A 14,041-nucleotide genomic window follows, 5' to 3' on the forward strand; every position below is an offset into this window, starting at 1 on the left:
GACAATGTAGTAACTGTAACAAGGTCAGCCTGGCAGGCCTCATAGACTGAGTTCCTTATTGCGCACCTTTTCCAATACACCGACCCCTGGAAGTGTTGGTCACAGATACCAAGTCATTATTTACCAGCAGGAAATTTAGCATTTCTAAAGTTGAATGGTATTGGACATATAAGGACAGCTCCACACAATCTGTCATCCAACAGTCTGGCAGAAAGCGAGGTCTAAATTTTGAAGGCAGGTTTAAAGAAATAGCCTACAGCTTCACTACATACCAAACTATCCCGGTTCCTATTTGATTTTAGGACTACCCCTCATGCAACTAATGGGATAGCTCCAATTAATGGGGAGAAGACTCTGTACCAGGTTAAATCTGATCTTCCCGGACCAGGATGGGGTGGGGGATTTGTGAAACAGTATCAGGGATGCCAGTGCCGGATCCAAGACTCCACCCGGTGAGACAGAGTTTACTACAGGAGGCAAAGTCTGTGATAGGAACAACAGAAATGGCCCCACATGGGTAAGAGGCATGGTCCACACGCGGTCAGAATCTGTGATGTGTAATGTTTGGGTAGCTGCAACAGTCCTAAACTAGTCCATGTAGACTATGTGAAAGCTGCAAACCCGCAAAAACGGGAAAATGTGCCCGGCTCCTCGACCACCTCACTGACAGTTTCCGGAGCAAGTGGGTTCCGTCAAGCGTTGAAGAGACCTCAGAATCTAGGAATGAATGTGGTGGGTCTTGCCACATCAACGCCTTTGCTGCTGGAAGCAGAGGATGAATTTCTCCCTCGACTGCTCTGGCCACAAGAGGTGAGCTCCAATGCATTACATGCTATCCATATCCAATGCTGAGTCGGAGGAACCCAACCTGGTGCTAAAATGCCCCAGAAGGCGCTGGAAGAGAAGGACTGGCCCAGTCGTCGGACTCAAAGGAGCAGTAATGTAGTGACTGTAATAAGGTCAACCAGATGGGCATTATAGAATATGAGTTCCCTGATTGGGCTTGTTAGTCTGGTCTTATCAGGGAGCCCTGGCTGACAGATATAAATAAAGGTGTCAGACATCCTGCTTACTCTGACAGCTGGCTCTGAGGGATCTGGACTAGTGTCAAGGACTTTCCATGTGTAAATAAAGTGGTGATGGGCTACTGGCCTCTGTAGAGTTAGTTCAAATAAAATAAGGTCATACGTTTCGGTGTAGGAGTATGCCAAGGTCCAGATTTACTGGGAGGATCAGTGAACTGGCAGCAGTCCAGAAAGCCAGGAGCAATTTGTCTTGGTCATTTCTGAGAGCTGCAGCCATGGCATACGTTCATCCCTCGATGAGCTTTTGTCAAGGCTCCTAACCCTCTAAGGGGATGAGATCCCACCTCTAAAAGCTGTTGGCCACTCTGACACCTGAGAATCTTTCCATCCCACAAGCGACCACAGCTGAAATTGCAGCAGACTGGAAAAGCTACTTTCAGAATAAGGGAAGTGGGGCCAGGATTTCTGGGGCTGGTCACGCAGACCCTGGCAATCTGTGTTTGGTGATCTTCCGTAAGATGTGGAGGTGTCAGGGTTGAACTTAGTGGGCAAAGTTAAATATCACAGAACACCAGGCTATAGTCCAACAGATTTTGAAATTTAAAAAAATGCCAAGCCCAGGGTAGCAGCCCTCCGGAGGGGTCCAAATCTATTCCTTCTTTGGTCACTCCACTAAGGATCCCTTTAACGACTGTTCTGGTTTCTTGGTTGTTTCATTGGACTCACTGCTGACATCTTGCTAGAACTCCCAGAATCTCATTGATCTGATGAATTCCTCGGTGTCTGCTGCAAGACCAATGGGATCCATTTTGGTGGTGGGGCAGACATTGAGCCCTTGACTGAGAACTCCGGTTGAAGGATATGGTCCAATATGTTGACAATCGATTTCTCCACTGTGATAACTGTTGGACTATTACCTGGTGTTGTGTGATTTTTAACTTTCTCTATGATCACACAGTGTCTGATTAGGGCAGTCCTTCTCCAACCTGAATCTACTGGTCTGTTTCCTAATGTGACAGAGGGCCCACTCAACATCACAAACACATCAATGGCAGCAGAAAGTGGCAGTTAAACAGCCTTTTAACAATGAAACAATGATGTGACCACTGTTGTAGTATAGAAAAATGTGGCAGACAATTTGTGCACTACCATGTGCCACAAACAGGAGTGAGGTATGAATCAAATGAAACCGTTTCATGGTATTAAATGGGAAATGAATGTTGAATGGAGCAACTCATTTCTCCTCTTCAAATAAGGCTATCCATCTGAAAGTGACGATAGATCTTGGTGTGAATTTCAAATTGGAAGCATAGTGCCGCTGACAGTATAGCATTCAGGTGTTAATAAGGATCAAAAGCTTATGTCTTGGAAAGGGTTGGACCCTGTGATCAGTAATTGTGATTGAAGACTGGTGCCACTGTTGAGCCAGGGCTGATAATTAAATTTTAAAAAATAGATGTGCCCCACATGACCATCAGTAGTGTTTTCCTAGACAGATACTCAACAACTGTAACAATGAGGGATTAGAAGATTTGATTGCAATTTCTTTTGATTCCTCATTGTCCCTCAGGAATGATTGTAATCATAATGATATTGATGGAATGATTGTAGTCAAATACGTGTAGACACGTATTTATTACTCTCTCATTTCCAATATTCAGTGGTAATTTTTCTATATCATTTCAGTCCAAACACTATGTTTATGTGGTGGATCAAATCTGGATGTTCAACAGTTGGTCTGATGAGTTGACTCTTCCCAGCCCTGTACTGGGGGGTTTGGAGGTGGGGTTGCCAGGGAAACAGTGGAAACCCATTGTTACAGGGATCAATGTAGGGAAGCCTGCTGGAAAATTCAGAAAATGTGCTTAAATTATTGTCCAAAGTCGTCATCAATATTAATTGAAGCTCACATACATTGCCAATATGTGATATTTATATGACCTTTTTTTTTTGTCTGGCCCTTCTAGGCTCTGGCAGAAATATCTGAAGCTTGTCTTCCATTGCTTGAAGGCTGTAGGAATAATCGAAAGAACTGGGAAATGCTAGCCACTCAAAAACTGGTGAATGGAGAAAAGAAATGAAGGCTTTGGTGATTCATCCTGTAGCCTACTGAGAACACAGGGCTCATCTTTTGGGATGAATTTAGAGCTGACAAGCTGGTTTATTTTCTCTGCCAATTGTGTGTAGAATGCAGTAAACACTTTTAGTAGCTCACTGAAATAAGAACCATTAGCTCGTAACTGGTTGGGCTGTTTTCCAAATCCACTTTGACAAGCTGTTATTTTCAATTTAATTGCTATCACTTTCATAGATCATAGGCCAGCCAACAAAGCTGGCTGAATGTATTGGCCGTTTGTTAATGCCAGTCAGAGAAGGAAGGGGACAGCCAAGTCCTGCAATGTAAAGGATCCAGGGGTTTCACAGCCCCTTGAAATTTTGAAGTTTTAACTTAGCAGACAGCCTCTTAATACTTATTTTAAAATGTTTAGGTCAAGTGTAAATGAATTGGTCAATTATTATTCAAAAATATACTTTACAACCTGACACATTATTGTTCAATTTTTAAAAATAATTTCCTAGCTAGATTTGGCTGCTATAAATTTTCTGTCTAGCTTTGAGAGAATGAAAGAAATACCTGTAGTCTTGCTTGGGGATGTGATTTGTCCCATGAATAAGTGCAGCATTCCTTTTCTTAGCCAAACCATGTGCTGGGAGAGTTGTATGGCTTCCAATCAATGTATTTATATATTATTTAATTTCACTGAAAATGAGATTTATCTCTTGGGTCTTGCACACAAAGAAATTGTAGCAGTTGAATCTTGTAAAGGCAAGTCTATTATATTTTACAACATTGTTGGGATAGTTTTATAAGGGGTAGCATGTTTTACATTCCAAAGTGCACATATTTCTGTGTATTAATGAAAGGGATACAAGGCACAGCAACACACCATCAACAAGTTATTTTGCTGATATTTGTACATGGTGGCATTTCAGAAATGCTTTTGCACAGTTTTTGAATGTTGTAATTAATTATAAATGGTTAATTTCTGGCAGTAATAATTATTGTGTACATTCATTAACCCCATGTTCCAGGTGTTGTTGCTCCTGTCAATTGTGGCTTCCAGTTGCAACTATAAGATTGGTGATTTTATCCAAATGTTTTTATAAATAGGATGACCCTAATAATCACCTACTTCGGTGCTACATTGTCATAGAGACCATTATCCTTTATATCTTCAGTGCACAGTTTCAAAATTAACTCCTCTACATTTTAGCAATTTTCATTTTATGGCAATACATATCACAGAAATTAGTTCTGTTTATCAATCGTAAATTTATAACAGCCTGTTCCTCCCAAGGCATCTAACATTATCATATGGTCACAGTACTCACAATCCATAATGCATACCATCAACTTTCCTGATTGGTGTTGCTCTCCTGGGCCGGTGAGATATTGCCAAATTTCAAAATCCAAACGAGGGATGAAAGGCACTTTCATTTAAAAAATGAAGAGAACAATACCAGAATGTAGGTAATGACATGATTGTTCCAAGCAACAACTCTGTGAATGCTGTTTAGGTGATAGCTCACAATGTTACACCATTATGAAAAATTCTGATGATTATTGATCTGGAGGATACTGTAGTGAAGATGCAGTTCCAGTATTGTTCCAGTATTGAGCTTAGACGTATAAGGACTGAGTTCACAGCTATCTTTAATACATAAATTACCCATAAATTTAAAATATATATTTCAACAAAGGTCAGGAAATAGCAAAAAAAAAGAAAAAATTGCAAATGCTGGAAATCAGAAACAAAAACAGAAATTACTGGAAAGTCTCAGCAAGTCTGGCAGTATCTGTGGACAGAAATTAGATTAAGATTTCAGCTCCAGTGACCCTTCCTCAGAACTGGGTTTTCAGATTTTGTTCAGGGATTGGCAGCACTAGACAAGTTCTCCTGGTGATATCAAATATGTATGGGTGAATAAGAAATATAGATTTTATTAATGATGACAACCTCAGAAATTATACGGAGAAATTCAGGGAAAGCAAGTCAACTTGATTGACATGATAGTTCTTTCAACTGACACACTTTTCAGTTTCTACATATGGAGCAGGAGAAGCTATTAAAGTTTTTTTTAAAATCATGATTCAGTTATTAATTAAACTGTTTCTTCACTTTTCTGGTCCTTTGCCAGCTTTTCAAATCATTACTATAGGACAACTCTTTCTAAAATCATTACTGACAGGCAGGGAATTCTGGTGTTGGTACTGTTTGGAAGCGGGGGGAGATTGGCTAGGAACTTTGTAACGTCTTATGAATGCATCTCCAGCTGAGTCAGCATTTATTTTCAAACATTGTGATCAAATGGTTGCACAGTTTTAAAGCTGTAACAAAGAAATGAGTTGCTCTGATAGAGAGACAAAAAATGTAATTTTCGTAAAATGGTACCTCAGGTTGTAAAGTATGATTTCTACAGTACCAGGGCACTACAATGATATCAGTACCTGACAGACTTTTCCGTAAAACCATTAGTAAATCAATGCTGAGTCCTTAGTTTATAAATCCATTAGAATATTGTTTAATTACACTGGATTGCTTCTAATTATTGTGAGTATTATCCATTTATGTTTTTAGAATTATAGTGCATTGCATTATACAATGGCAGGTTGAAAGTGTCATCAGTTAGTTAGTTACAACGTGACAATGGGTCTATAACATGAAATTGTTCCGAATGCCGTATTGGATTGGCATTCTCGATCAGGGTCCAGGAATGACTGATATGGAAATGGAAATGTACTATTTATTAACTATAACTTTCCCAAAATTGGCGTTATGGTGCAATTGATTTAAAAGAACTTCATTTTGTAACTGGCTATGCACTAGCTGACATGGGAGTATTTAATAATAACACTGGATACTTGAATTGGGAATGTGCTCCCTTCAACAGCCCTTGCCTTCACCAAGAATGTGGAGGGCCATTTTAGATTACTGACAAAATGCATGAATTTGAGGCAATATGAGCCTTCATGAACATCTCCAGCCTCAACCATGTTGAAATTAACATGGGAAGCAAGCAAAGAATTAAAAATGTCTTCTGGCAAAACCACTCACTGTGCTCCTGATAACACCCCTCCACCCCACATTTCTTTCCACAAGATATTAAGGAACAAATGAGCCCATTGGTCATGGTGCAAGGTTGTGAGCCTAGTAATATACAACTGATGGCTGGCATTCAATAGTTAGTCGTCCATAGCCAAATTGTTCTAATGAATATGTGATATTGGTATCTTCCCAACAAATTGTCAATTCACGATAAGTAATTAAGTCCAACCTGGCTAATTAGCAATCTATTAGCTTCTTCCTTTAGCAAATTAGTGAAAAGAGTAATCGGTATTGCCACTGCATAATACGTACTTGTCAAAGGCTTGCTTATTGACTTTAATTTAGTTGTGACTGAAACTATTTGGTTCCAATCTCATTCCAGCCTTGGCCAAGATGTATATGGTAAAAGTGAGAAACAAGGTGCGAGCTGTTCATCTCAAAACCAAAGAGCATCAAAGAGAAAAGACTTTAATGGAACACTTCACAAAATCAGGATATCCCAAACTGCTTTACAGCCAATTGAGTACTGTAGTACTCTGTAGTCATTATTCTAACATAAGAAATACAGCAGGAAATTTGCTCACAGAGAAGTGCCACAAAGTAAGGTAATAATGACCAGATACCTTTTTTCTATATATTCACGTGAGAAATTCGTTGCGGCTTCAGCTTAATATCTCTAGCTGCAGGAGTTCCTTAGGTTAGCATCTTTGGTTGAACCATTTCATTAATGGCTTCACCTCTACTATAAGGGCTGAGATGCTCAATGATTTTTGAGCTCCATTTACTACTTATTTGAAATGAAATAGCCCTTGTCATTTTTCAGCAGTAACTGAACAATGTTCAACAATAAATAGTGAGGCAATGACTACTCTAAAAACAAGCAGTTCCAATTCCATCCCATTTGGAGTACTGTGTCCAGTTTTGGTCCCCACACCTCAGGAATGACATACTGGTACTGGAGCGTGTCCAGCAGAGATTCACACGGATGATCCCTGGAATGGTAGGTCTAACATACGAGGAACGGCTGAGGATCCTGGGATTGTATTCATTGGAGTTTAGAAGATTAAGGGGAGATCTAATAGAAACTTACAAGATAATACATGGCTTGGAAAGGGTGGACACTAGGAAATTGTTTCCGTTGGGTGAGGAGACTAGGACCCGTGGACACAGTCTTTGAATTAGATGCGGTAAATTCAGAACAGAAATGCGGAGACATTTCTTCAGCCAGAGAGTGGTGGGCCTGTGGAATTCATTGCCGCAGAGTGCAGTGGAGGCTGGGACGCTAAATGTCTTCAAGGCAGAGATTGATAAATTCTTGATGTCATAAGGAATTAAGGGCTACGGGGAGAATGAGGGTAAGTGGAGTTGAAATGCCCATCATCTATGATTGAATGGCGGAGTCGACTCGATGGGCCGAATGGCCTTACTTCCACTCCTATGTCTTATGGTCAACCTTCCACAGAATCATAATTGTTGAGTTCCCCTTCAACATCTCAAGAGTCACCATTGACTAGAGCAATCAAAGTAAACTTTGGCTTATTCCAGTAAGGCATTTAATAAGGTTTCCCACAGTAAGCTCATTCAGAAAGTTAGGAGGTATGGGATACAGGGAAATTTGGCTGTCTGTTTACAGAGTTGGTTGACCGAAAGAAGACAGCAAGTGGTAGTGGATGGAAAGTATTCTGCCTGGTGGTCGGTGACCAGTGGTGTCCTGCAGGGATCTGTTCTTGGACCTCTGCTCTTTGTAGTTTTTATAAATTACTTGGATAAAGAAGTGGAAGGGTGGATTAGTAAGTTTGCTGATGACACAAAGGTTGATGGTGTTGTAGATAGTGTCGAAGGCTGTTGCAGGCCACAACAAGACAGTGACAGGATGCGGAGCTGGGCTGAGAAGTGGCAGATGCAGTTTAAGCTGGATAAATGCGAAGTGATTCATTTTGGAAGGTCAAATTTGAATGCTGAATACAGGGTTAAAGAAAGGATTCTTGGCAGTGTGGAGGAACAGCGGGATCTTGGGGTCAACGTACATAGATCCCTCAAAGTTACCACCAAAGTTGATAGGGTTGTTAAGAAAGCATATGGTGTTCAACGGGGCATTGAATTTAAGAGCTGCGAGGTTTTGCTCTATAAAACCCTGGTTAGACCACACTTGGAATATTGTGTCCAGTTCTGGTCGCCTCATTATAGGCAGGACGTAGATGTTTTAGAGAGGGTGCAGTGGAGATTTACCAGGATGCTGCCTGGATTGGAGGGCTTGCCTTATGAAGAGAGGTTGAATGAGCTAGGGTTTTTCACACTGGAGAGAAGAGGGATGAGAAGGTGGCATAGATAGAGTAGAAAGCCAGAGACTTTTCCACAGGGCAGAAATGACTGTCATAACTTTAAGGTGATTGGAGGAAGGTATGGGGAGATATCAAAGGTAGGTTCTTTACTACCACTGCTGGCAATGTGTTCCATGCACCACCACTCTCTACGTAGAGTCAGAGACATTAGGGACATTTAAGTGACTGCTGAAAAAGCACATGGACGGTAGTAAATTGAAGGATGTGTAGGTTAGGTTGATCTTAGATTAAGATAAATGCTTGGCACAACTTCATGGGCCAAAGGCCTGTACTGTGCTGTACTGTTCTATGTTCTAAGGGCAGGGTAGCAGCTGGGTACTCAAGAATGGCTACTAGCCCAAATCATCTATAAAACACATGAGGAATTGCATCACATGGAGCAGTTGGTTTGATTGCTGTCCATGCCACTGCCATCATCACCAGTAACTAATGGCTATAGTGTTTACGATCTACTGGATTCATGCAGTACCTCGATTAACTCTTATCTTCAAAAAGAGTTAAGCAGCAATGTCATGAGATGCCATCATCTCTCAATTCCCTTCAATATACAAACCATCCTATATTACAATATTGTTCTTTCAATGCAGTATCTGAGAATTCTTTACATTATTCCACAATGACAGGAGCCTTGTACGAGGGGTCGGATAACTCTGGTAGATGAGAACCAGCTGCAGTTTGAGACTATGGAATGGAATTATTTTTTGTATTGGCTGAGAGATTGTGGGTCTACCCACTAACCTGTCCACCGTGGGCGGCACGGTGGCACAGTGGTTAGCACTGCTGCCTCACAGCGCCTGAGACCCGGGTTCAATTCCCGCCTCAGGCGACTGACTGTGTGGAGTTTGCACGTTCTCCCCGTGTCTGCGTGGGTTTCCTCCGGTTTCCTCCCACAGTCACAAAGATGTACAGGTCAGGTGAATTGGCCATATTAAATTGCCCATAGTGTTAGGTAAGGGGTAAATGTAGGGGTATGGGTGGGTTGCGCTTCGGCGGGTCGGTGTGGACTTGTTGGGCCGAAGGGCCTGTTTCCACGCTGTAATGTAATCTAATCTAATCTAATAATATTTCAGTATAAGCCATGATTAGTAACCCTTAATGAATTGGAGCAAAGAAAAAGACTCAGTGAGAGAACCTGAACTGGTCATCCACAGCAGCTGTCAAGCTACCCAGATCTCTTGGAGCTTATTTACTTCGGGGATCATCCAGTGAGATGGGAACAGCAGCATGCACCCTTCCTTCACTAAATCAAATTTTCCAATGTAGCATTAACTGTAAAGTGTGGTCTTTAAATTCATCTACAATTTTGATATAAACAAGGTGTCTGCCGTCACTGCTTACTGCTATTAAGATGGCAATATTTCATAGGAAAGGTCCAATGCCACCGTCTCAGAGCACACAGGGTGGGTAATAAATTCTTGGAAGTGACTCCCATGCCCTGAGAAGGAATTGAACACATCAAAACTGTACCTAATAAGCTTTGAAGTAGTCATTTGGTATTTGTTGTAAAAGGTACTCAGCCAGTGAGATTTTGGGATGGTGTAGGGGGGCGAGCTGAGAATAGTTCACAGGTCAGCGCAACATCAAGGGCCAAAGGGCCTGTTCTGCGCTGTATTGTCTATGTTCTATGAGACACGAATGCACTTCCTGTTCTTCCCTCCTCCACCTTCACGTTTCTGACAACATGAAGCACTGGTAGTTTGAACAAACTACTAACATGAGCCTAGTAACGTCACATTGTGTCTTAAGTTCCTTTTGATAACCACATGGGTAATGGCATCTTCAGCTACAGCAGTGAGCAGTTGAGTTGATTTGAGCAGCAGTTGTGTTTTACTGATAATTTTCTTGGTGTTGAACAGACTAGGGTTCCTCTTCATGATGGTGCCTATTGCAAATCACACTGATGACAAATAATCTTTAAAGATGGGTAGAGCACAGGCTTGTAAACATTTTGATCACTGGAGTAACAGATAGTTATAAAGGTATACTATAAGTTGGCTGTACATTAATTTGAGGAGAAAGTGAGGACTGCAGATGCTGGAGATCAGAGCTGAAAATGTGTTGCTGGAAAAGCGCAGCAGGTCAGGCAGCATCCAAGGAGCAGGAGAATCGACGTTTCGGGCATCAGCCCTTCTTCAGGCCTGAAGAAGGGCTGATGCCCGAAACGTCGATTCTCCTGCTCCTTGGATGCTGCCTGACCTGCTGCGCTTTTCCAGCAACACATTTTCAGCTCTGTACATTAATTTGTAAAAGATAAAGGCTATAAAAATACACAGCTTTCTGATGAGCCCTATTGTGGTTACATTGGAGTACAGGCTACACACCGAAAATAGGCTGGTACTGGAAGGTAGGCAAAAGTGAGGACTGCAGATGCTAGAAATTAGAGTCTACATTAGAGTGGTGCTGGAAAAGCACCGCCGGTCAGGCAGCATCCGAGGAGCAAGAAAATCAACGTTTTGGGAAAAAACCCTTCACCAGGAAGGGGACTGGAAGGTGTCAGATGTCATAGATTACTTGGAGTTCAGGTGAAATCTTGGCTGGAGTGTAAAGAGAGTTTTACTTCCATGTTAGAAAGCTGAAAGCTGAGACTCCCTTTGCTGTGAGTTGCTACTTCTCAGCTTCAGTGGAACTCAGGTTAACAACAGAGACTGGCCTGTTCAGCTGTGATGGAACTAGCACAGTAGAGCCAATCAGGGTGGAATCAATCCCAAGAAGCAGTCCAGCACCATGAAGAAAATTGTTTTTTTTTGCAATGGTCCATCCTGTATTGTGAGGGAACCAAAGTGTCTGGATGGGAGCAGGTACCCAAATTTCTGGCCTCTGTGAATTGATGAGTACCCCCAGGACTGGTGGCAAGGAGCAATGCCATAATGATAACCAGGTGCTCTTCTGCCCACTCTGCATCCTGTGGCAGGCAAACATTGACAAACCATAGCAGTGACAAGCGTTAATGGACCTATTCTGTAGGGATCGTATAACATCAGAGCCAATATATTCCAAAGGAAAACATGTGAGACCCTACAGCAGTGGTTCCATGGGAATGTCAACCAGGATTTGTGCAAAATATTGAATGTGAAGTGCATGCCTGATCTTTGTCTAGGCAGACTACTTAAACATTAAGACTTCATATCAGTATCACAATCATAGTTTTAGGTACGTTGCTTTGAAACCTTACAGACGAGATTATTTTAAAGAACTTGTTTGAATGTGTTCACACATTTTTGATGAAATTATATGGTATTTTTCATTTAACAATCACAGTAGAAATTATTCTCAAAGCAAAAATGTTTATGTATTTTATCCATTTTGGTGTGTGCAGCCATTTTCCTAATGTATATTAATATATGACACAGTTGAAAAGACCATGTGTATAATAAAGATTGCAAAAGTATTTAATACCAATCACATTCTATTGTTCTGACTTTCTCCTTGTTTTGTTTACTAATGATGATTAGGTACCAGTGCTGGACTGGGTGGGCAAAGTTAAAAATCACACACCACCAGGTTATAGTCCAACAGGTTTATTTGGAAGTACTAATTTTTGGAGCGCTGCTCCTTTGTCAGTTAGTTACCAGCTGAAGGACCAGCACTCTGAAAGCTAGTACTTTAAAATAAACCTATTGGACTATAACCTGGTGTTATGAGATTTTTAACTTGGTTTACTGTTGGCATTCTTAAAAGAGGAACTTTGCCCAAGATTAGTTTAATGAAAATAATGGATATTTGGAATGTTTACATGAATACAGTTGACAGAATTATCTACCGTATTCAAGGATCTACAATTTCCAAGAATCTGGAAGAGCACTTCATTTGGCCTGGTGGTAGTATCCAGTGACTTCACCACTTTCGTCTCTCCCAGAATTACTTTCTGGTCAGGAAGGCCCTAATTGAGGATCCATTTAATGGCCTTATCCTACTGCCATTGGAATTAAACAAGTCGCATGCAGATATGTCACAATATGGCATACAGGAGAGCATCTAGCCTGCGGGGATAGGTGGAACATCAAAGCCACTTGGTGCCTGATTGAGGGACTGGACAGTAAGTAGGGGTGTCCCCATTGGGAGCCACTCTTGCAGGCTCAAGCCTGCTCTTGCTTCCAACCACCAGCCACACTCTCAACTCCATCATCCCCAAACAAAGGTTGTAATTGGTCAGCACTTGAAACAATTCTGAATTGGCTAATAAGTTCAAGGCTGGATAAAAACCAAGAGAACTACAGATGCTGTAAATCAGAAACAAAAACTGAAGTTGCTGGAAAAGCTCAGCACGTCTGGCAGCATCTGTGAAGAGAAATCAGTATTAATGTTGTGTGCCTGGTGACCCTTCTTCCGAACTGATGGCTGCTCAGAAAGTGTCAGTTCATATGCAAAAGATTGGGTTCTATCCCCACCTCTTGTTTACTCCTTACCTCCTCCCCTTACCCTAAGAGAGAGAAGAAAAGTTGGACAAAGCAATCAATAGTGATCTGGCTAGTGGGGTGAATAGCTGTTAATGAAAACAGTTAGTGGCTAACAATACGCACTGTGTAATGGCAGACTATGTGAAAATAAGGTCTGATCTGATGGGTAGGGGGCTAGGACTTGGGTGAGCTCAGGCCGTAATATTATTAAACTCTATATTGAGTCTGGAGGGCTGGAGAGGCCTCGAGCAGAAAATGAGGTGTTCTTCCAGTTTGCATTGAGCTTCGCTGGAGCACTGCAGCAAACATGAGACAGAACTGTTGGCCAGGTAACAGGGTGGTGTTAAAGTGGCAGGCAACTGGAAGTTCAGGGTCTTTTTTTTTGTGGGCAGAACATAGATGGTCTGCGAAGCGGTCACCCAATCTATGTTTGTTTCCCTCCTGTAGAGGAGAGTACACTGTGAGCACTGCAATGCAGTAAACTAGATTGTGAGAAGTGCAGGTAAACTGCTGCTTTACCTGGCTGGTATGGTGGTGTTATTGGATTCTGAGGAGGGAGGAGATGAATAGGCAGGTGTTACACCTTTGGTGTTTGCGGAGATGATGCCACGGGGCTCTGGGAGAGATGCATGTTGGGAGTGAATAAAGAATGGACCAGGGTATCCCGTAGGTCATGGGACTTGCGGAAGGCGGACAAGGGAAAGCAGTGGAATGTATGTCTGGTGGTGGTATGTTGCTGGCCATGGCAGAAATGATGGTTGCTGATCTTCTGGATGTAGATGCTGGTGAGATGGTGCGTAAGGACAAGGAGAGCCCCTATTGCTGTGGCAGGAGGGAAGAGAGGGGGTAAGGGCAAACGTGTGGGAGATGGTTGGGACCCAGTTGAGGGTACTATCAACAACAGTGCTGGGAAATCCTCAGCTGAGGAAGAAGGTGGACATTTGCAGACTCACTTGGGAAAGTGGAGTTCATTGGAACATATGCAACGGAGACGGAGGATCTGGGAGAATAGAACGGAGTCTTGTCCAGATTGACTTCCACAGCTACTTATAAGGGTGTGAGGATGTATAGTCTATGGGCTTATAATGGATATTAGTGATCAGTCTATCCCAAGAAATGGAAACAGATAACAAGGAAAGGGAGGGAGGAGTCAGAGATATATCAGGTGA

General features: G+C 42.0%; 1 protein-coding gene across 2 annotated transcripts in view; it reads left to right on the plus strand.

Annotated features, from left to right (window-relative positions):
- pde5ab (phosphodiesterase 5A, cGMP-specific, b) overlaps positions 1–10,544 on the plus strand; it is a 115,312-nt gene extending 104,768 nt beyond the window's left edge. For both annotated transcript variants that reach the window (XM_072589658.1, XM_072589753.1), the window contains exon 21: positions 2,993–10,544. In XM_072589658.1, coding sequence (XP_072445759.1) covers positions 2,993–3,106 — 114 coding nt within the window. In that variant the 3' untranslated portion in view covers positions 3,107–10,544. The remainder of the gene's footprint in view (positions 1–2,992) is intronic.
- Positions 10,545–14,041: the final 3,497 nt, after the last annotated feature.

Source organism: Chiloscyllium punctatum, chromosome 1 (genome assembly GCF_047496795.1).
Source record: "Chiloscyllium punctatum isolate Juve2018m chromosome 1, sChiPun1.3, whole genome shotgun sequence".
NCBI lineage: Eukaryota > Metazoa > Chordata > Chondrichthyes > Orectolobiformes > Hemiscylliidae > Chiloscyllium > Chiloscyllium punctatum.